At 43.1% G+C, this 24,343-nt stretch overlaps 2 protein-coding genes across 3 annotated transcripts in view; one reads left to right on the top strand and one right to left on the bottom strand.

Annotated features, from left to right (window-relative positions):
- The window catches only part of LOC307120320 (uncharacterized protein), a 53,941-nt gene that overhangs the window by 27,610 nt on the left and 1,988 nt on the right, over window positions 1-24,343 (bottom strand). The window contains exons 2-3 of one of the 2 annotated variants that reach the window (XM_079807310.1): window positions 20,396-20,791; window positions 17,235-17,354 (exon numbers count right to left, since the gene is read on the bottom strand). In XM_079807310.1, coding sequence (XP_079663436.1) covers window positions 17,350-17,354; window positions 20,396-20,791 — 401 coding nt within the window. In that variant the 3' untranslated portion in view covers window positions 17,235-17,349. Of the gene's footprint in view, window positions 1-17,234; window positions 17,355-20,395; window positions 20,792-24,343 lie in introns of those variants that run through there. The other variant, XM_079807309.1, reaches the window with a different exon arrangement.
- On the top strand, window positions 1,153-15,769 carry LOC307120789 (uncharacterized protein; the record flags this gene model as incomplete). Its single annotated transcript, XM_079807966.1, has 3 exons — window positions 1,153-1,296; window positions 1,528-1,773; window positions 14,591-15,769. The coding sequence occupies 3 exons, from the start codon at window positions 1,153-1,155 to the stop codon at window positions 15,656-15,658; spliced, it is 1,458 nt and encodes a 485-aa protein (XP_079664092.1). The 3' UTR covers window positions 15,659-15,769.

Here is a 24,343-nt window from a genome sequence, read left to right as displayed (position 1 = left end):
GCGTTTCGCTCACAGCCAAGCTTTAAGCACCCAGTCGTGATCATGTTCATTTTACTGCTTTAATTGTGAGGAAACCCCCCTAAAACGTCTATCATACAAAAGGAGAGAGTCCTAAGATTATATTTATAACAATACAATAATGTATTTCCTTGCAGATATAGAACACGTTATACTCGTATATAGCTCAACAGCGGCTGGCTGAACTGCGGCATGAGTCGCATTGGAGTGACGTCAACTTCTCTCTTCAATTGATTGGCTTGAGGATGAGCTGTCAATCTAAAACTAGTGGACCAATGGTGATGCTAAGACCCGCCCCTAATTTACATGAAACTTGAACTGCAACATTTGAAACCGCAAGCACAGAATGTGGAAACAAGAGCAAAGGAGAAAAGAGCACGGACATGCAAAAAATTAAAATAAGAGCAGAAAACATGATTTTGTGAGCGATTTGGATAATTTTGAATTCATGATTCAGTTTTGAGCAATATAATTTTAAACTTGTTTAAATATTTGATTTGCGCTTATTATTTTTATTTCCTTGACTGCGTTGTTTGTGATTCTGGTTAATTTTGCATTGATTTTTCAGTTTTGTGCGTTATATTTTCACATGTGCTTTTAAAATTTTGATTCATGCTTATTATTTTTTTATGCGTGACTGCAATAAATTTGGCGGGAAACTGATCCCATAGTTTTATCGCGGACGAGGATCGGCACATCATCTGCGTGTCATGTCTCGGACGAGACCACGCGCAGGCTGCACTCAACCAGGGCGGCTGCCCGGAGTGCGACGAACTGACGCTGCAGACCCTTCGGGCTCGGCTCGCCAGTTTCGAACTGAATCCTGTCCCCTGCTCTCAGCCTCTCGAGCCACGGAAGAAAAAACGTCGCGACCAGAGGCCCCCGGAGCGCTCTGACGAGCACACGCCGGGCATGTCCCCGCGTGCCTCGCCATCGCCCGTATTGTTCGTCGAGGAACAGCACAGCTCCCCTCGTATGGCGGCTGCTACTGTTTCCTTCGGCGGACCAGAGGAGGAAGAGGATGACAGCCTTTCCCTTGCTGCATCCGGAAGCGGGTGGTCGGATACCGCCTCGGAGCACGCCACTTCGACGCGGACGGCCGGCGGTGCCATAACCTCAGTCAACGCTGAGCTTATGCGTCTGCTCACAAAGGCCGTGGACAACCTCTGCATTGACTGGTCTCAACCCGAGGAGCCCACGAGAAGCCGGCTGGAGGAGTGGTTTTTCGAGAACCGCCGTCGACCGACCTCTCAAAGGCCCGCTCCCTTCTTCCCAGAAGTCCACGAGGAACTAACAAAGTCGTGGAAGGCGCCATTTTCTTCTCGCTCCAGAGGATGGCAGTCAAAGGCTGTGCACCCTTCCAAGGCCTGCCGCACTACGTCCAGCCTCGCCGGTCGAGCATTCGCCTCCGCCGGCCAGGCGGCGTCAGCGCTACACTCGATGGCGGTGCTTCAGGTCTTCCAGGCCAAACTCCTCCGTGCCCTGGATGAGTCTGTTCCCGACAACTAGGCTCTGAAGGATCTGCGCGGCGCCACTGACTTGGCCCTGCGAGCCACCAAGGCCAACGCTCAGGCGATTGGCAGATGCATGGCCAGCTTGACGGTATTGGAGCGCCATTTGTGGCTCAACCTGACTGAAATGAAGGACGTGGACAAGACCGCTTTCCTGGACGCGCCCATGTCGCCTTCAGGATTATTTGGTCCCGCCGTGGATGGGTTTACGGAGCGCTTCACTGAAGCACAGAAGGCTTCGCAGGCAATGCGACATTTCCTGCCTAAGCGTTCCAGCTCCTCCGCTAGCCACACGCTAAAGCTGGACCAGCCCAGCCCACCAAGGCGCCGCCTTCAGCTCACCAGCCTCGCGCGGCTTCTAAGCCCGGACAGCCTTCCCGCTCTACGAGCCGCAGCAGACCGCCCAGCAATGTGTCGAAACCTGAGCCTCCGAAGCAGTCCTAGCCAGAAGTATAAAGAGAAGGTGGATAGCGTCCGCTTCGGCCGGTGTACCACCTCGCTCTCTTCTAAAACGTTCCCCAGCTCCCTTCAAGGTGGCTGGGAACACCACGTTTGCAGCCAACGAGCCCGCAAGAAAGCGCGCTCGCCTGTGCACAAACGCCGTTTTCACGGCGACCCATATGAGTCACAAAAAGAGCTTTTTCTCTGTAGGCAGTGTACCAGCATTAAAGCATGTACCCCTACACTCAAGCACTCCCCCATGTTCCCCAGCCCCCTGCACTCAGGTGGCTGGAAACATTATTCTCACAGTCAACGAGCCCGTGCTCAAACGCGCTCGCCTGTACACAAGCACCAATACTCTATGTCCCCCGGCCCCCTGCACTCAGGCGGCGGGAAACATTTCCCTCATAAGCACCAACCTGGTGCAAAATTATCGGGCCACCGAGTCCCTGTTACTCAGCGACTCGCCCCACAGATTAATTCAGCCCCTGGCTTCGAAGGCCGAGGCCTGGCAGGCCATTCCCGGCATTTCGAGATGGGTGTTGAACATAATAGAACAAGGTTACTCGCTACAGTTTGCTCGCAGAGCACCGCGCTTTCGCGCCGTGGAAGAGACAACGGTGAGAAGCGACAAAAGTTACGTGCTTCGAACCGAGATATCAAAACTGTTAATAAAGGGAGCGGTGGAAGCAGTACACCCCTCACAGAGCGAGTCGGGCTTTTACAGTCGTTACTACCTTGTACCAAAAAAGGACGGTGGTCTCAGACCCATCCTCGATCTCAGACATCTGAACAAAGCCCTTATGAAGCGCCCGTTCAAAATGTTGAGAACGATTCAAATCTTCGCGCACATTCGCCCGGGGGATTGGTTTTTCACTGTGGATCTAGAGGATGCCTATTTCCACATACAAATAGCCCCTCATCACAGGCCATTCTTGAGATTCGCCTTCGAGGGGAAAGTATACCAATACAAGGTGCTACCTTTTGGTCTATCTCTAGCTCCCCGCACGTTTACGAAGTGCATGGAAGCTGCGCTAACCCCGCTGAGGCTTCGGGGAATGAGAATTCTCAACTATCTCGACGACTGGCTCATAATAGCTCAGTCAGAGATACAGTTATTAAACCACAGATCTTGGCTTCTTTACCATTTACAATGCTTGGGACTCAGAATCAACGTGGCAATGAGTTCATTGTCTCCCCCACAGAAAGTTTAGTTTCTGGGAACAGTATTGGACTCACTGCAGATGAGCGCGCGACTGACGTCACAGCGCGCACTCTCTGTTCGGAACCAAGCGGTTTCCCTCAGGTCCGGTGCACGCATTCCTCTCAAACACTTTCAGAGGATGCTGGGTCTCATGGCCTCGGCGGCGCCAGTTCTCAGACTAGGTCTGTTACACATGAGCCCCCTACAGCACTGGCTGTATCGCCGCATTCCAGCTCACGCATGGCTCTCGGGCCGATTGCAAATCAAGACAGACCACAGCTGTGTGTTAGCTCTGGCTCCTTGGTACCAGACGGGCGTGAGTTTGGGCACTGTTACGAAGTGGAAAGTTATCTCGACAGATGCATCCAACCTAGGTTGGGGAGCCCTTCACGAGGGCAGGCCAATCTCCGGTCTCTGATCAGACTCGGAGAAGAGCCTTCACATAAACTGTCTAGAGATGAAAGCGGTCACGCTATCGCTAACAGCTTTCCTTCCTTACATAAAGCACCACCATGTCCTGGTCCGAACGGACAGCAGGTCGGTGGTAGCTTATATAAATCGCCACGGCGGTCTGAAATCTATCGATCTGCACTCAATGGCGGAAGAAGTCCTAATATGGGCAGAGCACAATCTGAGCTCGCTGAGAGCGACTCACGTGCCAGGCATTCTGAATTTGTGTCCGGACATGCTGTCCAGGGGCAAAGTGTCCCCTGCAGAGTGGTCTCTTCACCCACATACAATTCAGTCAATTTGGGGCAGGTTTGGAGAGGCAAAAGTGGATCTTTTCGCCTCACAAGACAATGCTCAATGCCGAATATATTTCTCCAAGCACAAGGATGCGTTGGCCCACGAATGGCCCAACCTTCCTCTTTATGCTTTTACCCCAATCTCAATGTTACCTCAGGTCATAGAGAGGATCAGGGAGAGCGGATGCGCTGTGCTTTTAATAGCCCCGCTTTGGAGAAATCAACCTTGGTTCTCACTACTGAGTCAGATGTCAGATGCAGCTCCGTGGCCGATCCCGCTGAGGAGAGACCTCCTCATGCAGGCGGAACGGCAGATCTGGCATCCCCGTCCCGATCTATGGGCGCTTCATGTCTGGCCCATCAACGGGTACATGAGAACCTCTCTGAAAATGTGTTGAATACTATTACTGAAGCTAGAGCCCCCGCGACCAGGCGGCTCTATTCAGGCAAATGGTCAGTCTTTTCGGACTGGTGTAAAGCGCGAAGTCTGACCCCACATGAGTGTGCAGTGTCAGAAGTGCTTACATTTTTACAAGAGCTTCTGGACGCGGGTCGTTCCCCCTCCACGCTCAAAGTTTATGTGGCCGCTATAGCAGCGTATCACATTCAAGTGAACGGACTGTCACTGGGAAAGAACGATCTTATTGTTCGCTTCCTTAAAGGGGCTAGAAGGCTTCACCCACCTCGCCCCCCTTCAGTCCCTATATGGGACCTGTCCATGGTCCTGGATGCCATGAAGAGCTCTGCATTTGAGCCTCTGCATTCGGTGAGCTTAAAGCTCCTGTCACTAAAGACCGCTTTTCTGCTGGCGATCGCGTCAGTTAAGCGAGTGGGTGATCTGCACGCGCTCTCTGTGAGCGCCTCGTGTCTGGAATTTGGGCCAAACGACTCCAAAGTCGTCCTCAAACCAAGACATGGATATGTACCTAAAGTGCTTTCAACTCCGTTCAGAGCACAGGTCATTTCACTCTCAGCAGTTTCATCACCGATAGATGAAGAAGATGCTAATTTGCTCTGTCCTGTCAGAGTGCTGAGAATATACATAGAGCGTTCCGCTGCTTACAGGCAAACTGAACAGCTCTTTGTATGCTTTGGCGGACGCACCCGAGGGTGCGCGGTTACAAAGCAGACCTTGTCACGTTGGATAGTGGATGCTATCTCACTGGCCTATGAGTCTAAAGATCTCAGCTGCCCCTTAGGCATTAAAGCCCATTCTACTAGAGGCATGGCCTCTTCGTGGGCTTGGTCTACTGGCATTTCTCTGAATGATATCTGTGCGGCGGCAGGTTGGGCCTCCCCGTCCACTCTTATCAGATTCTATAATTTAGAGGTTCCGGCTTTACAAGCCGGGCTTCTTGCTGTGTAAACAGATTTAACCCCTTAAGGCTCGAGAAGTCCGGCCTGGGTTAAATATTGTATAAGTCATAAGCACATTCCTTATATGGCTCGAATTATCTGGCCACTCATTATTCCTGGCCCGACTATGTCTGGTCTATACATTATATTATTGCACGTATATCGTGCTCATTCTCATTAAGGGCCCGACTCAGGTCTGCTCATTTGGGACTTATTGATATCATATTACGGGCCCACCTAGGTTGGCCTGGGTTTGGTGTCGTCGGCTTTAGAGCCGTTAAGCAAGCATGGCGTTTTGCATTGGTCCCCCATAAGCGTTTTTAGCAAAACGCAATACGAGAGTACTCTCGTAAGGGAACGCTTCGGTTACTAACGTAACCTCGGTTCCCTAAGATGAGGGAACGAGTATTGCGTTTTGCTTGCCGTGCTTGCTTACTTGCTCAGGAGTCGCTTCAGTCGATTAACCTGACTAACCTTGCGAGACGGGGTCTTATATACCCTTGGCTATGCAAATTCTGTTGCCCCTTGTGGCGGGAATTTAGAAGGACCTGATTGGTCCGTCCCACCCCACGGTCTCGCTATAGGTTGCTATAGGTGCAGCGGCACAGCCAATCAGCACGCAGCTGCTTCCTGCTGAGAGTTGTGCAGCTGCACTGCGTGTAAAAGGTATTTTGGATAAAAATTTGCTTCAATATCTCGAGGAAAGGAATTCCCCCATAAGCGTTTTTAGCAAAACGCAATACTCGTTCCCTCATCTTAGGGAACCGAGGTTACGTTAGTAACCGAAGCGTTTTCAGAGCCATAGAGAAACATTGGAAAATCCGAAGCTCTCATCGGTTTGATGGTGTTTATGCTACAAAAATGGTAAAACAATGTGCCTGGGGTACTGTAAAACTGATTCCAGGGATCCTGAGAGGGTTTTATGGTTGTCATACTTACGATTAAAGTTAGTGAGTCCCTGCTAACGTACAAATCTAAATAACTAACTGTTCTCATGTCATGTAAAGTTAACAGTGTAGGTCAAAAACACATAAACGAAGGTCTACATTTTAGTGCCTCTCTCATATTAAACTATTATTATACTATATATATCATATTAAAAATTTTATTTTACCCTGTGGTACATTAACGTTGATCCTGGATGTTGTCATCTGTGATCGTGATGACCGTAATGAGGTTTCTCCCGCTTGCATTGTGATCTGTAAACCATCGCTCCCAAATTAATCTCCAACCATATTTGTTTTAAAATCTTTTATATATTCAAGTCCCACTTGAATGCTCCACGACGATTGGTGGCCCTTCTGTGTCACAAACTTTGTGATTTATCGTCTAATTTGTTTTTGTATGCATTTTTGATATTTCTGTGAGAGACATGTTTAAGGTCTACATTATCTGTCTTACTAAGGAGGACTCCTTTGATGGGTATTATAGTCTACGGGTAGTGAAAGGGAGAGCTCGTACTCACAGTTTATAGGAGTAGTTTTCAGATACAAAGTTTACAGTTTATTAGCACCTCCGAAAAGGTATACGGTCTGTATATGTTTGTTTACTGTTAGTAGTTGTATGAGTGTTTTGTATAATTTGCTGTGTATGTTAAAGGGTTAGTTCACCCAAAAATGAAAATTGTCATTAATTACTCACCCTCATGTCGTTCGACACCCGTAAGACCTCCGTTCATCTTCGGAACACAAATGAAGATATTTTAGTTGAAAGCTGATGGCTGAGAAAGGCTTCAGATAGGCCTCCATTGGCATTCAGTACATTTACACTCCCAAGACGCATAAAAGGCACTTAAAACGTCGTTACAAAGTCCATCTCACCACAGTGACTCTACAATAATTTTACGAAGCGACGACAATAGTTTTTGTGCGCAAAAAAAATCTAAATAACGACTGTATTCAACCTCTTCTTGTCTTCCGTGTCTGCCTCCACGACGCATGCGCGAGAATATGACGTAGCGCCGGCGTTCGGGAATCCATGAAATGCACACTTTAGCCCCATTTTGAGCACTACGCCGAGACCTAAAGCACGATCAATGTAGAATTCAACACCTTAGATACGCGCGTCTTCCTCTGCTTGTAAACAAATCGCTTCTGGGTCATGTGTCCGAACGTGGGATCTGCGTAATATTCTTGCGCATTCGTCATGGAGGCATACAAGGAAGACAAGAACAAGTTGGATAAAGTCGTTATTTTGATTTTTTTTTGCGCACAAAAACTATTGTCGTCGCTTCGTAAAATTATTGTAGAGCCACTGTGGTGAGATGGACTTTGTAACGCCGTTTTTAGTGCCTTTTATGGGTCTTGGGAGTGTGAATGTACTGAATGCCAATGGATGCCTATCTGAGCCATCAGCTTCAACTAAAATATCTTCATTTGTGTTCCGAATATGAACGGAGGTCTTACGGGTGTCGAACGACATGAGGGTGAGTAATTAATTACATAATTATCATTTTTTGGTGAACTAACCCTGTAATGATAATGCAACGGAGAGAGAGATTTGTGAATGAGACGTAATGCTTACTACTTATGCTTTGTTTGTTCAGCTCTTACTGTGATTTTTTTTGGAGTGAAAAACGATGTAATAAACTTCATAAACCGTCAGTAAAGTTTGGCCATCATTCGGACAGCGTCCGCTACATTCTGTGATCAAAAACATCTTAGGATAAGGTTTTCACACTGACAGCTGTCATTGTAAGAAAGTTAGCAACTCTGTTTGTCCGAGTTAGCAACAGTAACTAAGGGGGGCGGGGCTTACCGATAGGTCAATTGCAGCTGCAGGAAACCTGTAAAAACAGGGAACAAACTCCCTGCAGTGTCTCATTAATAATATCAGTTGCACTGAGCACAAGTTAAAGAAACATAACCAGTGAGAGTAATAAATTATAATATATATTTTTGTTAGGGAGTGTAAAACCGCATGAATTCGCTCCAAGGATCGGTAGCGAACCGCGGTGAAGGCCGCACACGTTCAGTGTCTCAGCTGGTAGAATGGATTTGATTATAATATTCTTTATCTGACTCCATTTATCATAGTTGTCGCATTTAGAAGAGAATCCCAACCGGTGGTTTGGTCATCTATATTTGATAGTTAATCATACATTTGATCGTTCCGTTTTAACCCTTTGTTACAATTATACCGTTCCACATTGGAGATAGTTAATAATTACAGATTAATTCAGAAAGGATCAAAATGTAACAATTTATTAACAATAAAGTAAATGTAAAATTTCAATTACATCATAGACATAAATCTCTTCTAAAAGGAAACACAAATTCTGGTTATGGTTACACTTAAAATAGTTTCAAATATATGTAAACATAAACCCTTAATTATGCTCTGTAGGCCTCTGCCTAGAATGTTACCTGTGAGAGAGAGAGAGAGAGAGAGAGAGAGAGAGAGAGAGAGAGAGAGAGAGAGAGAGAGAGAGAGAGAAAGAGAGAGAGAGAGAGAAAGGGAGAGAGCTAAAGAACAGCTCTCTCCAGAGAAAGCCAGAGAATCCAAAGAGAGCGAGCTACAGATGAAATCCTCTTTTATACTCTTCCCTGATGTCACCAAATTCAAATCTGACTCTTGTAAAACTGACCAATCAGACCAAACCGTGAGACATTTGAAAATAACCAATCAGACAAAACTTCCCCCATTGTATCAAAGGTGCGAAAACCTCATTCCTTTGTCCTTCTAACTTCACCTGGCCCTTCTGATGGCGTTAAGGGGGAGGGGGTTGAGTCAATTTCAATATCCTGATCACGACGATGGCTGCCAACAGCAAAGCAGATGATTTTGTTCCATTTCAAATATCTTTGATTATTTTCCACCTTACAGTTCCCCGTTTGGCACCATTGGCCACAACCATTGAGTCCAAAGGTGGCATTGTCCACAAAGATATGCTTTCTGTTGTGTGTAGATGTTATTCTTCAGACTTCTCGTCCAGACTTTGCAAAAGCAGCTGATCAGTTTTCAGTCTTCGTTGTCCTTGTAGCCCTGCATGAGAACTTCATCATTGATATGCAAAACGTCCATTGAATACTTCACACCTCAAGAACAGTCAATCTTTTTGAGGCAGGACACAGGAGCGAACTTTTGCTGCAGGTATTCTGTGATTAAGCACAACAAAGAACAAAAGCATACATGGCATTTTTCATTGGTCAGAAGTCTGATGTGGTCATATTAAAATAGTCTCTGGCAATAAGCCCTTAAATCGATATACTTAATAAAGTGGTCAAGGTTTGAGAATAAAAGAAGATTCCACAAGCTCGTACATTGTTTCTGGGAACATTGAAATAAAATGCATTATAACAAAACAAAATTATTGTTGATTTTAAGTCCCCCTTTTCATGAGGAGTATTAGCAAAATATTCAGTATAACCAAGACTCGGAAATCAAACTCAAAGTTCATCTAACTTTCCACTATTTTGGTGGTAGTGGAATTTAAGCATTTTGGTCTGAATTTCTCAAAGGAAATGTAGCAAAAGTCAAAAGTGCAATTGATGCATTAAAAGATGGTACGCATCAATAAATCATAAAAGAATAACAACAAATCAATCACATTTATGAAAACATATATATATATATAATAACCACTGTGTTTGTTCAGGAATCTTCCAATGTAATTAATGTAGATCTAAATATGATTAGTCATACAATAATGGGTATTCCTGGTAACAGAGTGTGTGTGTGTGTGTGTGTGTGTGTGTGTGTGCGTGCGTGCGTGCGTGCGTGTGTGTGTGTGTGTGAGTGTGTGTAGCTATCTGGATCTTTTAGTGTGAAAAGATGAACAATAGATCTTTAGTGAAGTAACACTTTTAGACTCTATGTCATCTTTGTCGTTTATGATGTGTAGTGTTCAGCCTGAATAGATTTGGTCTATTCCAGGTGATGTTGTCATGAGTGTAGGGGGTGTTCTGTGTTAATGTTTTGGAGATGGATGGAATCTAATCAATATCAATCTGTGTTGCATAATTTAATTCCAGTTTTTTCACTGGCAGGTCATGTAGACATATTGTGAGGTGTGATTGACCCCATCAAATATATATAAAGATATTCGCACCCATCTCTCACATCTCAAGTTTTGAGATGCAGGGGGAGGGGGGCCTTTTGGCCGTCCGTCCTCCAAGGAATTGCAAATTTAGAGAGAAACACAGTTAATTACTGCTGTTGTTTCTGTGTATTAACACTTAGGACTGTTCTGGCAGTCGAGCCTTCACAATCTGAGACTTCATTACAGTCATTTTGAGTGAAGGATGAATTGGTTTTCTATTATCTGTGCCACATTTAACACATTTAACAGCACAACTCCCCTCCTTTTTGGCACTGGGAATTGAACCAATGAAAAGTATTAGAACTTGCTCAAATTAGAAATAGCAAAGGTCAGAGTTATTGAGTCCTGTTGTGATAGACATTTTCATGGTTAATGCAATTGTAATTTACACTGTAGCCACATGGCAATTCTATGTTCCTGTTTATGGTTTACAACAGCTATATTGGAAATAGCAGAGCTTCCACTATAGGAGACAAACAAATTCAACATCGACACATGCAACTTGAAATTGCTGTACAATTCCAGTATTAAAATTATTCCAATTTACACAAGATACATGGCCTAGAATGCGCAGCATCTACAGCCTTTATCCTAAGTGTTTCATCACTTACAGTAAAGCAATAATGTGTTTTTAGATTAGATTAGATTAGATTCAACTTTATTGTCATTACACAAGTACAAGTACAAGGCAACGAAATGCAGTTTAGGTCTAACCAGAAGTGCAATAGCAGCAAGTGCAGGATATACAACGTTTGCATAAGTGCAGGACATGGATATGTACTGAGTATATATAAATATATCTATAAATAGAGAGATGGTTATTACTATAAACAGAATTTACAGGTGAATATGTACAGTGAATAATATACAGATGGTTAATACTATAAACAGAATTTACAGGTGGATATGTACTATGAATATAATATAATATACAGATGGCTATTACTATAAACAGAATTTTACAGATAGAGGTATACAATGATATGTTAGGCTAAAATGAGGAATATGGCAGTGGATTAAGGTAGTGCAATAAATTATGGACAGAAGCTATCCGAAAAAAGTCTAAAAGTGCAGTGGAAAGTGGTTGCATATTACAGTTAGAAGTACGGTGCAAAATACAAATGTAAACAGTAGGTACTGAAAAAAACAGTCAGCAGTGCAAATGAGCATAATCCAGTTACGGTGTGGTAGTGCAAAATGAATAAGTAAACAGTTGTTACTGTAATAAACAGTCGGTAGTGCAAATAACAAAGTGAAGGTGGATGTGAGGTTGGAGAGTTATCAGTATATGAGGGGAGTGGATCAACGGGGGTTTGAGTTCAGTAAGGAGACAGCTCTGGGGAAAAAACTGTTCTTAAGTCTGCTGGTCCTGGTCCGGTGGATCCTGAAACGCCTGCCGGAGGGCAGGAGAGAAAACAGTCTGTGGGCTGGGTGCGAGGAGTCCTTGAGGATGCTGCGAGCTCAATGCAGACAGCGTTTCCTCTGGATGTGCTCGATGGCAGGTAGTGGAGTCCCTGTGATGCGCTGGGCAGTTTTCACCACCCGCTGCAGTGCCTTGCGCTCCGCAACAGAGCAGCTCCCATACCACACTGCCACACAGTTGGTCAGGATGCTTTCTATTGCGCAGCGATAGAAGTTCACCAGGATAGCCGAGGAGAGCTGATTCTTCCTCAGGAAGAAGAGGCGCTGGTGAGCCTTCTTGACCAGGCTGGAGGTGTTGGTCGTCCACGACATGTCCGCCGAGATGTGGATCCCCAGGAACTTGAAACTGGAGACACGTTCAACAGCCATTCCATTGATGTGGATGGTGTCGTGTGTGCCTCTTGACTCCTTCCTGAAGTCCACGATGAGCTCCTTCGTTTTGGTGGTGTTGAGGAGCAGGTTATTTTCGGTGCACCATGTGGCCAGGTGCTGGATCTCCTCCCTATAGGCAGTCTCATCGTTGTTGCTGATGAGACCAATCACCGTAGTGTCGTCCGCAAACTTGACGATAGAATTAGATCCATACACAGGCTTGCAGTCGGCGGTGAAGAGGGAGTAGAGAAACGGGCTTAGCACACAGCCCTGTGGTACACCAGTGTTAAGAGTGATGGATGTGGAGCAGGTGAATCCTGAACGAACATTCTGGGGTCTGTCAGTTAGGAAGTCCAAAATCCAGTTGCACATTGAGGTATTGATGCCCGGGTCTCCAAGTTTGGCTATTAACTTGGTTGGGATGACAGTGTTGAATGCTGAGCTGAAGTCAACAAACAGCATGCGTGCATAAGTGTTATTTTGGTCCAGATGGGTGAGCACAGAGTGCAGTGCCATGGAAACGGCATCCTCTGTGCTCCTATTGCTGCGGTAGGCAAACTGTTGTGAGTCCAATGTGGATGGTAGAGAGTCTTTTAGGTGTTCCAGGACCAGCCGCTCAAAGCACTTCATGACGATGGGTGTGAGTGCTACAGGGCGGTAGTCATTGGGGCACCTCGGGTTAGAGTGTTTTGGCACTGGCACAATGGACGTGCTTTTAAAGCATGAAGGTACAGCTGCTTGGGCAAGAGACAGGTTGAAAATGTCTGTAAAAACCTCAGCGAGCTGCTCCGCACATGCCCTGAGAACACAACCAGGGATGTTGTCTGGTCCAGCAGCCTTGTGTGCGCTGATCCGGCTCAGTGACTTGCAGACATCTGTGGTGGAGAGTGTGATTGGTGGGTCAGCTGAGGGTTTGAGCTTGGTGGCAGTTTCTCTGTTGTCTCTTTCAAAGCGAGCATAAAAGTGATTTAGCTCGTTCAGGAAGTTGACATCAGTGGCTGCGGGGGTGGAGTGGGGGGGTTTGTAGTTACTGATGGCCTGAATGCCCTGCCACATGCGTCGAGGGTCAGAGTTGGAAAAGTGACCCTCTATCTTTAGCTTGTAGCAGTGCTTGGCCTTTTTGATGCCCCTCTTCAGGTTTGCTCTGGATGTGCTGTAGGCTTGTGCATCTCCTGATCTGAAGGCAGTATTGCGTGACTTCAGTAGGAGTCGCACTTCCCTGTTCATCCATGGCTTCTGATTTGGGTATGTGGTGATCTGTTTCTGGGTTGTAACACTGTCAATGGTGGTATTGATATGATCCAATACAGAGGAGGTGTAGGAGTCAATGTCCGTGTGAGCGCCACTGGTGGCTTGAGAGGCAAAAACACTCCAGTCTGTGTGTAGAAACCTTTCCTGGAGTGTGGAATCAACCCCCGCAGGCCACACCTTGATGGTCTTCACTGATGGCTTCACACGGTTGATGAGGGGTGCATATTTGGGGACGAGGAACAAAGACAGATGATCTGACTGTCCCAGGTGGGGGAGGGGTGTCGCAACGTAAGCGCCAGCCATGTTTATTTAAAGAATAAACTTGACTAGTCTATGTGTATCTTGTAGCACAAACAACCATAATGTGTAATCAATGCGCACAATGTGTTATACAATTACAAATTTGAAAATACAAACAGGATCATTGCAATCTGGATGTTTTACTATTAAACTCCTTGCTAAGAGGCTGCTAGCCCGCTCGCAAGTGACATCAATAGCTGAAGCCCTTGCATGAACACTGCAGTTAGCTCAAAGATTTCATCCAGTGCTGCTTGTTTTACTGCGGCCACTGGAAATCCTACATTATCACAACAATCTTCGAGAGCAGATATGTAATTATTGCCGGTTTGAAGTTTTCTTTGTAACTGATCGATTTTTGTCGCCATTTCTTCACGCTGCCTAGCCCACTCAAGTTGCTCGTATGAGACTGATTCGACTTTTGATCTTAACTTTTGTAATTCGTCAGATCGCAATCTTTCAATTTCTTTGATATTTGCTATCGTTCGTTCGTTCTCGACCATTGTCTTGAGATTGTTACGACGAAGCAAATAAACAATTGCAGCTGGGATTTTCTTGTATTTTGATTCAGATTTTAGTTGTGCGCCCTTAGCAGAATACCAGGATATAATTTCGTTGTTACTCCATGTCAGGTTCAATCCTTTATCGCTTAATCGAACGAGGAGATCTTGTAATTGTACGCCTAAAATTGCCATAATTTCCTCATCTGCACTGCTGCTGTTATTTCCCTGAAAAGTCATGTTTCACGTCTAATTCTTACACAATATCGGATTTCTACGGTTCCGATCTATGGTGGGCATACCGGCCCGTTCTAGAAATGTGTCTATATGTGTGAGTTGCAAATAAAACTTTCCCTCAACAATTCTAAAAGGCAAAGAAGGTTTACTTACTCATTCTCTGGTCGGAGGGTCAGCTTTAATCCATTCACAAGATCAACAGAACAGCTGAAAAAGAGAAGCTCAAATCTCTTGTTGATTTTAAATCCAATACTTCGCTGAAAACACGTTGCTCTGCAACTAGACAGGAAATTTTAGATCTTCGCCTCCATAAAACCCCAAGGCATGTTTTGAGTGATTTAATTGAGATTTTAGACCTGCATAGATGGCTCTCTTCTGAAAAAATGAAAAATGTAAGGTATTCAGAACTGCTATCTACAATTATGATGTATACTGGAAAAGAATGTATCGGTTGCATTGGATTCTTTGTCACCTTCCCTTTGATCCACCCAGACCAAGTCTATCCAAATTCCACTACTATTCGCTCCATCGGTATGGTCGTTAAAGATCAGGTAATTAAATGGGACCACCTCACTGGTTATATGACTTTGAAGGGTACTGAGACCTTATTTACCAGCCGCACTTGTTGTCAAGAAACTCACAATTATGTTGTCTGTACATGTAACACATTACAACCTTTCTCTCCCAATGATAAGCTTGTAAATGTTCAGTCATTACATGGTCATTCGAATGCTGTTCAAGTGTCTCATTCACAGTGGTGCATCATCAGCGAGATGAACTCCTTCAAATATGGGGATCTAACCTGCCCTGCCAATCATTCCTTCTGCTTGGAAGTGACAGAGGACTTTTCTATGGGTCAGATCAACATCCTTGGAAGAATGCCACAGGATGCAGAGGTCGCCCCCTGGTGGGATGACACCTTTTATGAACATGGAACAAAGGCATTGATCGAAACGATGGACTTGGTACAGAAAGTTATTCTTCAAACCGAGTATCACCTCTCCCAAGCGCAAGTAGAAACAAACTTGGCGCGAAAGACTGCACAGATTCTGTCTAGCACATCCACCAGATCGGCACAGAGTGCATATTCCTGGTGGGACTGGATACTTCGAGGATGTGCTGCTGGAAGCGCACTCATCTTCCTCTTCACGGTATTCCAATGCTGCTACTTCAGACACCTCATCAAATCTGTGAAAACATCCACCAACACGATCTTAGCCCTCAGCCCACTACGGCTACCCACCTTGCAAAGACTGAAATGACACCGTCGAAACCTTGTGAATGGCTCACGGTGCCAAAAGGGACAAACTGTAAGGTGGTGCCGATCGGTCTGGGCCGAGAGATGCCGTTCAGTCTGAACAGAGAGACCGTGATTTCCCGGAAACAAAGGACTTTTCCAAAGATTACCATTTGAACACTTCCCCAAATACACAACAGCCCCACCCGAGACGCATCACACTGAGACACACACACCACACACCCACACCCTGCACAGCACCCTCTGTATAACTCACTCTCACCCACACTGAAAACTCATTCAAAATCTATGCAACGTTAAATGTATACAATGTGTAACTATGCATGTTTAGTATAATTTGAAACGTATCAGTGCGTCTGGTAAAATGGTCTCATTCTCCTAATCATAATGCAAACCTCCAAGAAGTTATGTAAGTTGATAAAAATACTATGTCTCACCAAAAGGTGACCCCCCACAGATCATCTACTCAAGTGCCTCCTGTATGTAAATAAGTGCCCTCCTTTGCAGATGTCTAGAACCCATTCAAACACAGAACCTGATTGCCCATTTATGACCCCCCTGGATGAGGGACCAAAATCTAATTATAACCTCAAACACCACCATTTGTGGTCTTATTGAATTATCTGGGTATTTAAGGGAAGGTGATACAAGAATCGGGGAATCTGTATTGAGATTTCCCACACTGCTTGTGTGTAGTTTTTCATGACCAGGTAAAGATTTCTAGAATCCTTGATTCTTGAATTATTGTTTCTGTATATGATTGATTAATGCTTTTCACTCTTTGAGTTGACTTTTGATTGATGTTTCTTACCTGGTTAATAAATCGTTATGCTTTAAACTTACTGCAACGTATTTTGTGTTATTAACTCAGTATTTCATGTTATAACCATAACAATACGGATATCTGCTCAGGTTAGTTTAACACGGACTAAGACACGGTTTTGGTGAAGCTTAAAGAGCACACCGGATTGATGTTTTAGAGCTCCGACTAACACATTGGCGCTAGGTACGTATACTTGGACTGTAGAGGTTGATAGGCTAAATAAGTCTTTCCGTTTAGAACAATAGTAAATTGTTAGACCAGTCTAAATAGGGCAACCTCAATTCCTGATTATTGCAATATTGTTCTAATTAACGTATACGTGGGAAACCACGGCATGATTATAGAAAGTTATCATTAGAATTAGCAAGTTGGTCGCTTGATTCTGTGATAATGGTCATGGCCTCTGATTAGAAACAGTTTTGCATTAATTAAGTGAATTCAGATCTAAGGGAACTGAATAAAAATATTCTGGAATGATCAACGTATTGCACGGGCGTCCAGAATATCAGTGTGTCGCCTCTGCCTTGATGACCAAGACTGACTAGTCCGTAACAGAGATCGTGAACCCGGCCGGTGCGAAACTCTAAACCGTTACTGGAATCTTGAATGCTAAGTATAACATAAGATAAACGATTTAAATTGAAAGACAAAGTATAAATCTAAAGTTAATGGTTAACAAAATCATTTAACACCTTTTCATTTAATGGAGTCAGATGAAACAACAAGGTAAATACATACAAAAGAATGTGTTTAAATTGAACTGTTTTATTGTGTAAAAGGAAAGACAGCGATACGCAGAAACACCTTCTCCCTGCCATTGGACGCCGAGAATTGGACCAGTGGGCGGCAAATATCTTTGATTATTTTTTTGTCTACTCTAGATATATGAACACATGGAAGGAAAGAGAATAAAAGAGTCTCAATGTCACTGTTTGAACTGTCCATATAGAAAAATCACTTATTTATAATATTCTATCTGTAAAAATACTTTAAAGGTGGGGTGTTTTTTCAAAAATGCTTTAGGAAAAGTGTCTCAGGCCGAGGACCAAAACAAACTTGTAGCCAATCAGCAGTGAGGGGCGTGTGTACTAATGATGGTGCGAAGAGAGCGCTCACTACATGTCATTATTCAAAAGACACGACACAGGACGGACATTAGACAAGCGACGACAGAAAGAGAGAGATGGCAGATAAAAACACGTGGAAAACATCTTGAAATTATTACAATATGAAAATATTAAAAACTTGCGATTAATCACGATTAATTACAGCAAACCGTGCAATTAAAGGGATAGTTCACCCAAAAATGAAAATTTGATGTTTTTCTGCTTACCCCTAAGGCATCCAAGATGTAGGTGTCTTTGTTTCTTCAGTAGAACACAAATGAAGATTTTTAACTCCAACCGTTGCTGTGTGTCACTCATATAATGCTTGTCAATGGAGTCTAATTCTATTAGAGTAAAAAAAACATGGACAGACAACTTCAAATTAAACCCCGCGGCTCGTGACGACACATTAATGTCTTAAGACACGAAACGATCGGTTTCTGAGAGAAACTGAACGGTATTTATGCAAATATATCACCTCATATCAGACGAACGCTTCAGCTCTCCACACTGCCATCACTTCCTGTGAGTGAGGTCAAAATAGCGTCCGGGTCATAGATATATACATAGAATCCTCATTAGTGCCTGCGTGGATCACTCGAATGAGGAATCTACGTATAAATATCTATGACCCGGCCGGAATTTTGACCTCACTCACAGGAAGTGATGGTAGTCTGGAGAGCTAAAGCGTTTGTCTGATATGAGGTGAATTAATTGCATAAATACCGTTCGGTTTCTCTCAGAAACCGATCGTTTCGTGTTTTAAGACATCAATGTGTCGTCACGAGCCGCGGGGTTTAATTTGAAGTTGTCTGTCCATGTTTTTTTTACTCTAATAGAATTAGACTCCATTGACAAGCATTATATGAGTGACACACAGCAACGGTTGGAGTTAAAAATCTTCATTTGTGTTCTACTGAAGAAACGAAGACACCTACATCTTGGTTGCCTTAGGGTTAAGCAGAAAAACATCACATTTTCATTTTTGGGTGAACTATACCTTTAATTAGTTAATTTGTTTAATCAATTCCCAGCACTAATATATATATATATTCAGTTAGGAAAATAAGTATTTGAACACCCTGCTATTTTGCAAGTTCTCCCACTTGGAAATCATGGAGGGGTCTGAAATTGTCATCGTAGGTGCATGTCCACTGTGAGAGACATAATCTAAATTTAAAAAAATCCAGAAATCACAATATATGATTTTTTAACTATTTATTTGTATGATACAGCTGCAAATAAGTATTTGAACACCTGTCTATCAGCTAGAATTCTGACCCTCAAAGACCCGTTAGTCTGCCTTTAAAATGTCCACGGAAGGTTCTCCTGCTCAAACCAGCACATGTCCAGGCCCGTCTTAAGTTTGCCAATGACCGTTTGGATGATCCAGAGGAGTCATGGGAGAAAGTCATGTGGTCAGATGAGACCAAAATAGAACTTTTTGGTCATAATTCCACTAAACGTGTTTGGAGGAAGAAGAATGAAGAGTACCATCCCAAGAACACCATCCCTACTGTGAAGCATGGGGGTGGTAGCATCATGCTTTGGGGGTGTTTTTCTGCACATGGGACAGGGCGACTGCACTGTATTAAGGAGAGGATGACCGGGGCCATGTATTGTGAGATTTTGGGGAACAACCTCCTTCCCTCAGTTAGAGCATTGAAGATGGGTCAAGGCTGGGTCTTCCAACATGACAATGACCCGAAGCACACAGCCAGGATAACCAAGGAGTGGCTCTGTAAGAAGCATATCAAGGTTCTGGCGTGGCCTAGCCAGTCTCCAGACCTAAACCCAATAGAGAATCTTTGGAGGGAGCTCAAACTCTGTGTTTCTCAGCGACAGGCCAGAAACCTGACTGATCTAGAGAAGATCTGTGTGGAGGAGTGGGCCAAAATCCCTCCTGCAGTGCAAACCTGCTGAAAAACTACAGGAAACGTTTGACCTCTGTAATTGCAAACAAAGGCTGCTGTACCAAATATTAACATTGATTTTCTCAGGTGTTCAAATACTTATTTGCAACTGTATCATACAAATAAATAGTTAAAAAATCATACATCTGGATTTTTTTTATTTAGATTATGTCTCTCACAGTGGACATGCACCTACGATGACAATTTCAGACCCCTCCATGATTTCCAAGTGGGAGAACTTGCAAAATATCAGGGTGTTCAAATTCTTATTTTCCTCACTATATATATATATATATACACACTCACAATATATTACAGTAGTATACCCATCTATGGTCTAAACCTCCTTGCTGTGTTTCAAGCGCAAGCTCCCAAAGTGCGTCCGAAAAGTAGGATAATAAACTCCTAATATATGTTTGTTTCCTTTGGTTCCTCTCTTCGTGATCGATATCCTTCTAATCTTGCCATAATTGTAATATGTTCGTTAGTTGGTCTATCGAGTTGCTCATGAGAACTGTTTGTGTTTTTGTGATCACTATAAGCCTCTAATCTGGTCATATTTGTAATATGTTCGTTAGTTGGACTGTCGTGCTCGTGCTATCGAGTTGTTCATGAAAACTGTGATTGTGTGTTTGTGATGGATGACCTGGATTACCATAGTAACACACATTGCTTTCACTTATTGATGACATCATACCCTCGGCCTAAAGATTGGCACAGCAGATTCTGCCATAGTCGTTGCCTGCGTTGCGTACGTATGTGTGGGGCGGAGCTATCAAAATAGGGGCGAGACCCTTTTGGGGTAGGGGCGCATTTGTTTTGGTGATTTGAAATATCAACATCGGTTACCAGAAAGCACTTACCCCATCTTTAAGGGCAAATGACATTGAATGACTCACCGCTGATGGTCACACTGAATGTCTTTATAAGGTCACCCAGGTTGCTGGTTTTTCTGATGATTTTTCTGCCGTCACACGTGCGGTTTCTGTTCAAACTGTGGCTGGTTCCTGTGCTCTCGGTTCTGATAATCTCAAGTTCATAACGTCCAGTGTGTTCAGATCTGATGTCTGTGATGGTCAGAGATCCGCTCTCATAGTCCACCTCCAGTCTGCCGCTGAATATCCCGCTTTCTCCATCATATAAACAGCTCATACTGGCCTCTGCGTTGATCAGAGCTATACGAGTGTCGTCAAAATACCACAGCGTCTTGTCACGTGGTTGTTTGGTAACCCCAGGGTTTAGAGTGACAGAATCTCCCTCCTTCACTGACACTGGCACCACATCACCAAACACACCTGAAGACACAAAGGAACAGTTACTGTCGTTTTTGGCAAGGACATGAAATCAAGTGAGCAATTCTGCAATATGTAATGTTTAGTGCTTCTAACCATATATACAATAACAAATCGTTTTAACACCTAAGATTAAGGAGGGAAAAAACACTCATCAACTCCAGTGTTACAATATATTCGGTTCCTGAAATATTTGGTTCGAGTGGGTGGCAAATCATCAATCATCAATCATGAATCTTGATTAGTTTCCACCGTGCTGTGGGCGTGTCCTTGAGACTACACGCAAATCAACTGAACAGAAAATATTAGCACACACTCCTGTTTAATGGATTATTTCGAAATGGTAAGCGTTTAATCATAAACAACTGTTCAGTTTCAAAACAAATCATAGTGTGATAAATCGTCAGAGCTGTTTTGCCTGATTGATTGCAGACTTTCATATAGTTTCAAGTTTACTTTATTTATATAGCACATTTAAAAACAGCAAACAAGGCTGACCAAAGTGCTGAACAAAACACAGGTTACAAACACCAAGCCAAACATTTAAAACATGTGCAGAGCAAATATGAGCGAATAACAGTTGAGTCTAGGCTAATACAGTTTATTTGGACTCTTTGATCTGATTGGCCTTTTTTTTTTTTGTGAGGATTTAACATTCATTTGAATTACCTTGTGCTACTTAGTTGTCATTCGGGGATACAGTAGAGTGTCGGCAATGACTGAAATTAATCTCCTGTGGCCTAATAATATACATTTAATGCGTTTTTATTATTCTGTGTGATCCTTAATGTCTTGCTCATTTTGTAGATAACCCCATCGGCAAGGCTCAAGTGTCCCTTATCATCACCAAACTACAAATGTTTATAATAAATGCACAATTAACTACATAAGCTACATACTGAAGAAAAATATTATTATTATTATTATTATTGTAACATTGCAGTATTATAAAATACACAGGTGCATAAAATTTTGAATTATTTGTTCTGATGACACATTCCACATTGTTTTGAAACGTTCCTTGTCTTTTCAATGTGAGGTACTTTAATGGATCAACTTCCTCCTTACTTAACTGTTATAGTAACAATAGATATAGCAAACATGCAAATGTTTTGTTAAATTGGTCCATATAGGATTAGAACAGCACAATAATAAAACAGCTAATTACGGACCTTCATAGTCATCAATATTATTTAAAATGAATAAATTAGAAAGAGTTTAAGAGAAAGAGTTGATATAAAATGAAATTCATTTCCAACCATGAAAAAGGGAAAGGTTGAAATGGCAAAACCAAAATGGCTCAACAGATCAAGGGTGTAACTTTGGTTTGAGAAGTGGGGGGGGCACAAAATGGGGAAACATTTTTTCGATTTGAATCCCATACAGTTAGGGACTATGGTGATACAAAACCGAGGAAATAATTAAGTTGTTTATAATGATAAATTCTGCCACGAACGGGATTTTGAAAAGTGGGGGGGACATATCCCCCCCTGTTAGTGATGTGTCGTTCATGAACGATTCGTTCATTTTGAACGAATCTTTAATATGACTCGGGACTACCAGGTTGTCTCAGAGAGTGATTCGTTCATTTTGTGCATGCGCATTACGCAACATATGGGTTCATACGAGTCTCGAGTTCAGGTTTGAGTCTTTCGTTCTTCCTGTCAGTCCCATAGAGTCTATGCTGTCAGTAGCGGAAACAGAAAAGATTAGTTCTTACGAGTCTTTCGGTTTTGAGTCATTTGTTCTTTTGCCACGTGACTTGTCACCATATTGAACACTAGTTCACAACCTTTTTACTAACAAGCACGTAGTTATTTTTATATATATATATATATATATATATATATATATATATAAAATTCTCAGTTAAAGGGTTAGTTCACCCAAAAATGAAAATTCTGTCATTAATTACTTATTCAGCAGTTTGGATCGCCAAATTTCAGCAGTTTGCCGGTTTGACACGCGATCCGAATCATGATTCGGCTCACTGATTCATAACGCTTCGAAGCTTCATGATGCCTTGTTTTGAAATCGTCATCACTATGTAAGTCGTTATTTAGGGTTTTTTTGCGCACAAAAACTATTATCGCCGGTTCATAAAATTATTTTAGAACCACTGTAGTGAGATGGACATTGTAACGACGTCTTTAGTACCTTTTAAGGGTCTTGAGAGTGAACCGTGTCATTGTGCCAATGAAGGCCTTTCAGAGCCATCAGATTTCAACTAAAATATCTTCATTTTATATATCTTCATCAAACCCTTGCAACTGATCCAGAATGCAGCGGCGAGGGTGATCTTTAACGAGCCGAAGAGAGCGCACGTCACGCCTCTCTTCATCAGACTCCACTGGCTACCAATAACCGCTCGCATCAAATTCAAGGCACTGGTACTCGCCTTCAAAGCAACCACTGGCTCTGCACCAATTTACCTTAACTCGCTTGTTCAGACATACACACCCTCCAGGAGTTTGCGTTCTACCAGTGAACGACGCCTTGTGGTGCCATACCAGAGAGGCATGAAATCACTGTCACGGACCTTTTCCTGGACCACCCCTACCTGGTGGAATGACCTGCCTATCTCAATTCGAGCAGCCGAGTCTGTAGCCATTTTCAAAAAACATCTAAAGACGCATCTCTTCCAGCAGCACCTGACCAATCAAGAATAGCACTTAACATTCTATTCATTTTTCTGTCTGTCTAATTTATAAAAAAAAAAAAAAAAAAAAATCCTGTGTGTTCTGTGTTAGATTAACTGAGACTTGTTACAGCACTTGCATACTGTAGCCTCTGACTGTTGTAGTTGCTTCTATTGCTCTCATTTGTAAGTCGCTTTGGATAAAAGCGTCTGCTAAATGACTAAATGTAATGTAAATGTAAATGCATTTGTGTTCTGAAGATGAACGGAGGTCTTACGGGTGTCGAACGACATGAGGGTAAGTAATTAATGACAGAATTTTCATTTTTGGGTGAACTAACCCTTTAATATCAGACATTTTATATATACCCTTATATATATATACAGTGCAATCATGCACTTATTTTACTTTTTTGCGACCTTTCCCATACTTGAATCCACTCATTTGTCTCCATCACGCGTCACATCGCGCCTAGCTGGCTGGCAACTGGCAAATTCAAAATATTTGTCCTCTCTTAGTTTATTATTTTCCATTAATCATTAAAATCCTGTCAATTTCACAGTCTAAATTCAGTATATATATTTGAATAAGAAGAAACAATATCCAGTCTATAAAGCACGAAGCACAACAAGCATATCGGTGAGAACACTCGTTTAAACAACACACCGGGACATTTGACTGACATTACATTTTTGACATTGTTGATTGTTAATGCAATGGACTATGGCCTACATTAAACCTTTAAATAAGAGGGTTATTGAGCTGTTTACACTGTCAATAAAAGAGCAAATTGTATAAAATAAAATAAACGCAAAAAACCTGCCTACCTTGCTGGCGCAACAAACACAAATAACGAAATAAAATATCAATTAAAGTGGTAAATAAGTGCATGATTGCACTGCCTGTTGCTCTCCTG

Source organism: Gobio gobio, assembly GCF_949357685.1.
Source record: "Gobio gobio genome assembly, chromosome: 24".
In the NCBI taxonomy this organism is placed as follows: domain Eukaryota; kingdom Metazoa; phylum Chordata; class Actinopteri; order Cypriniformes; family Gobionidae; genus Gobio; species Gobio gobio.
Note: the sequence above shows the minus strand (reverse complement) of the source record. Positions and strands in the feature narration are given on the sequence as shown.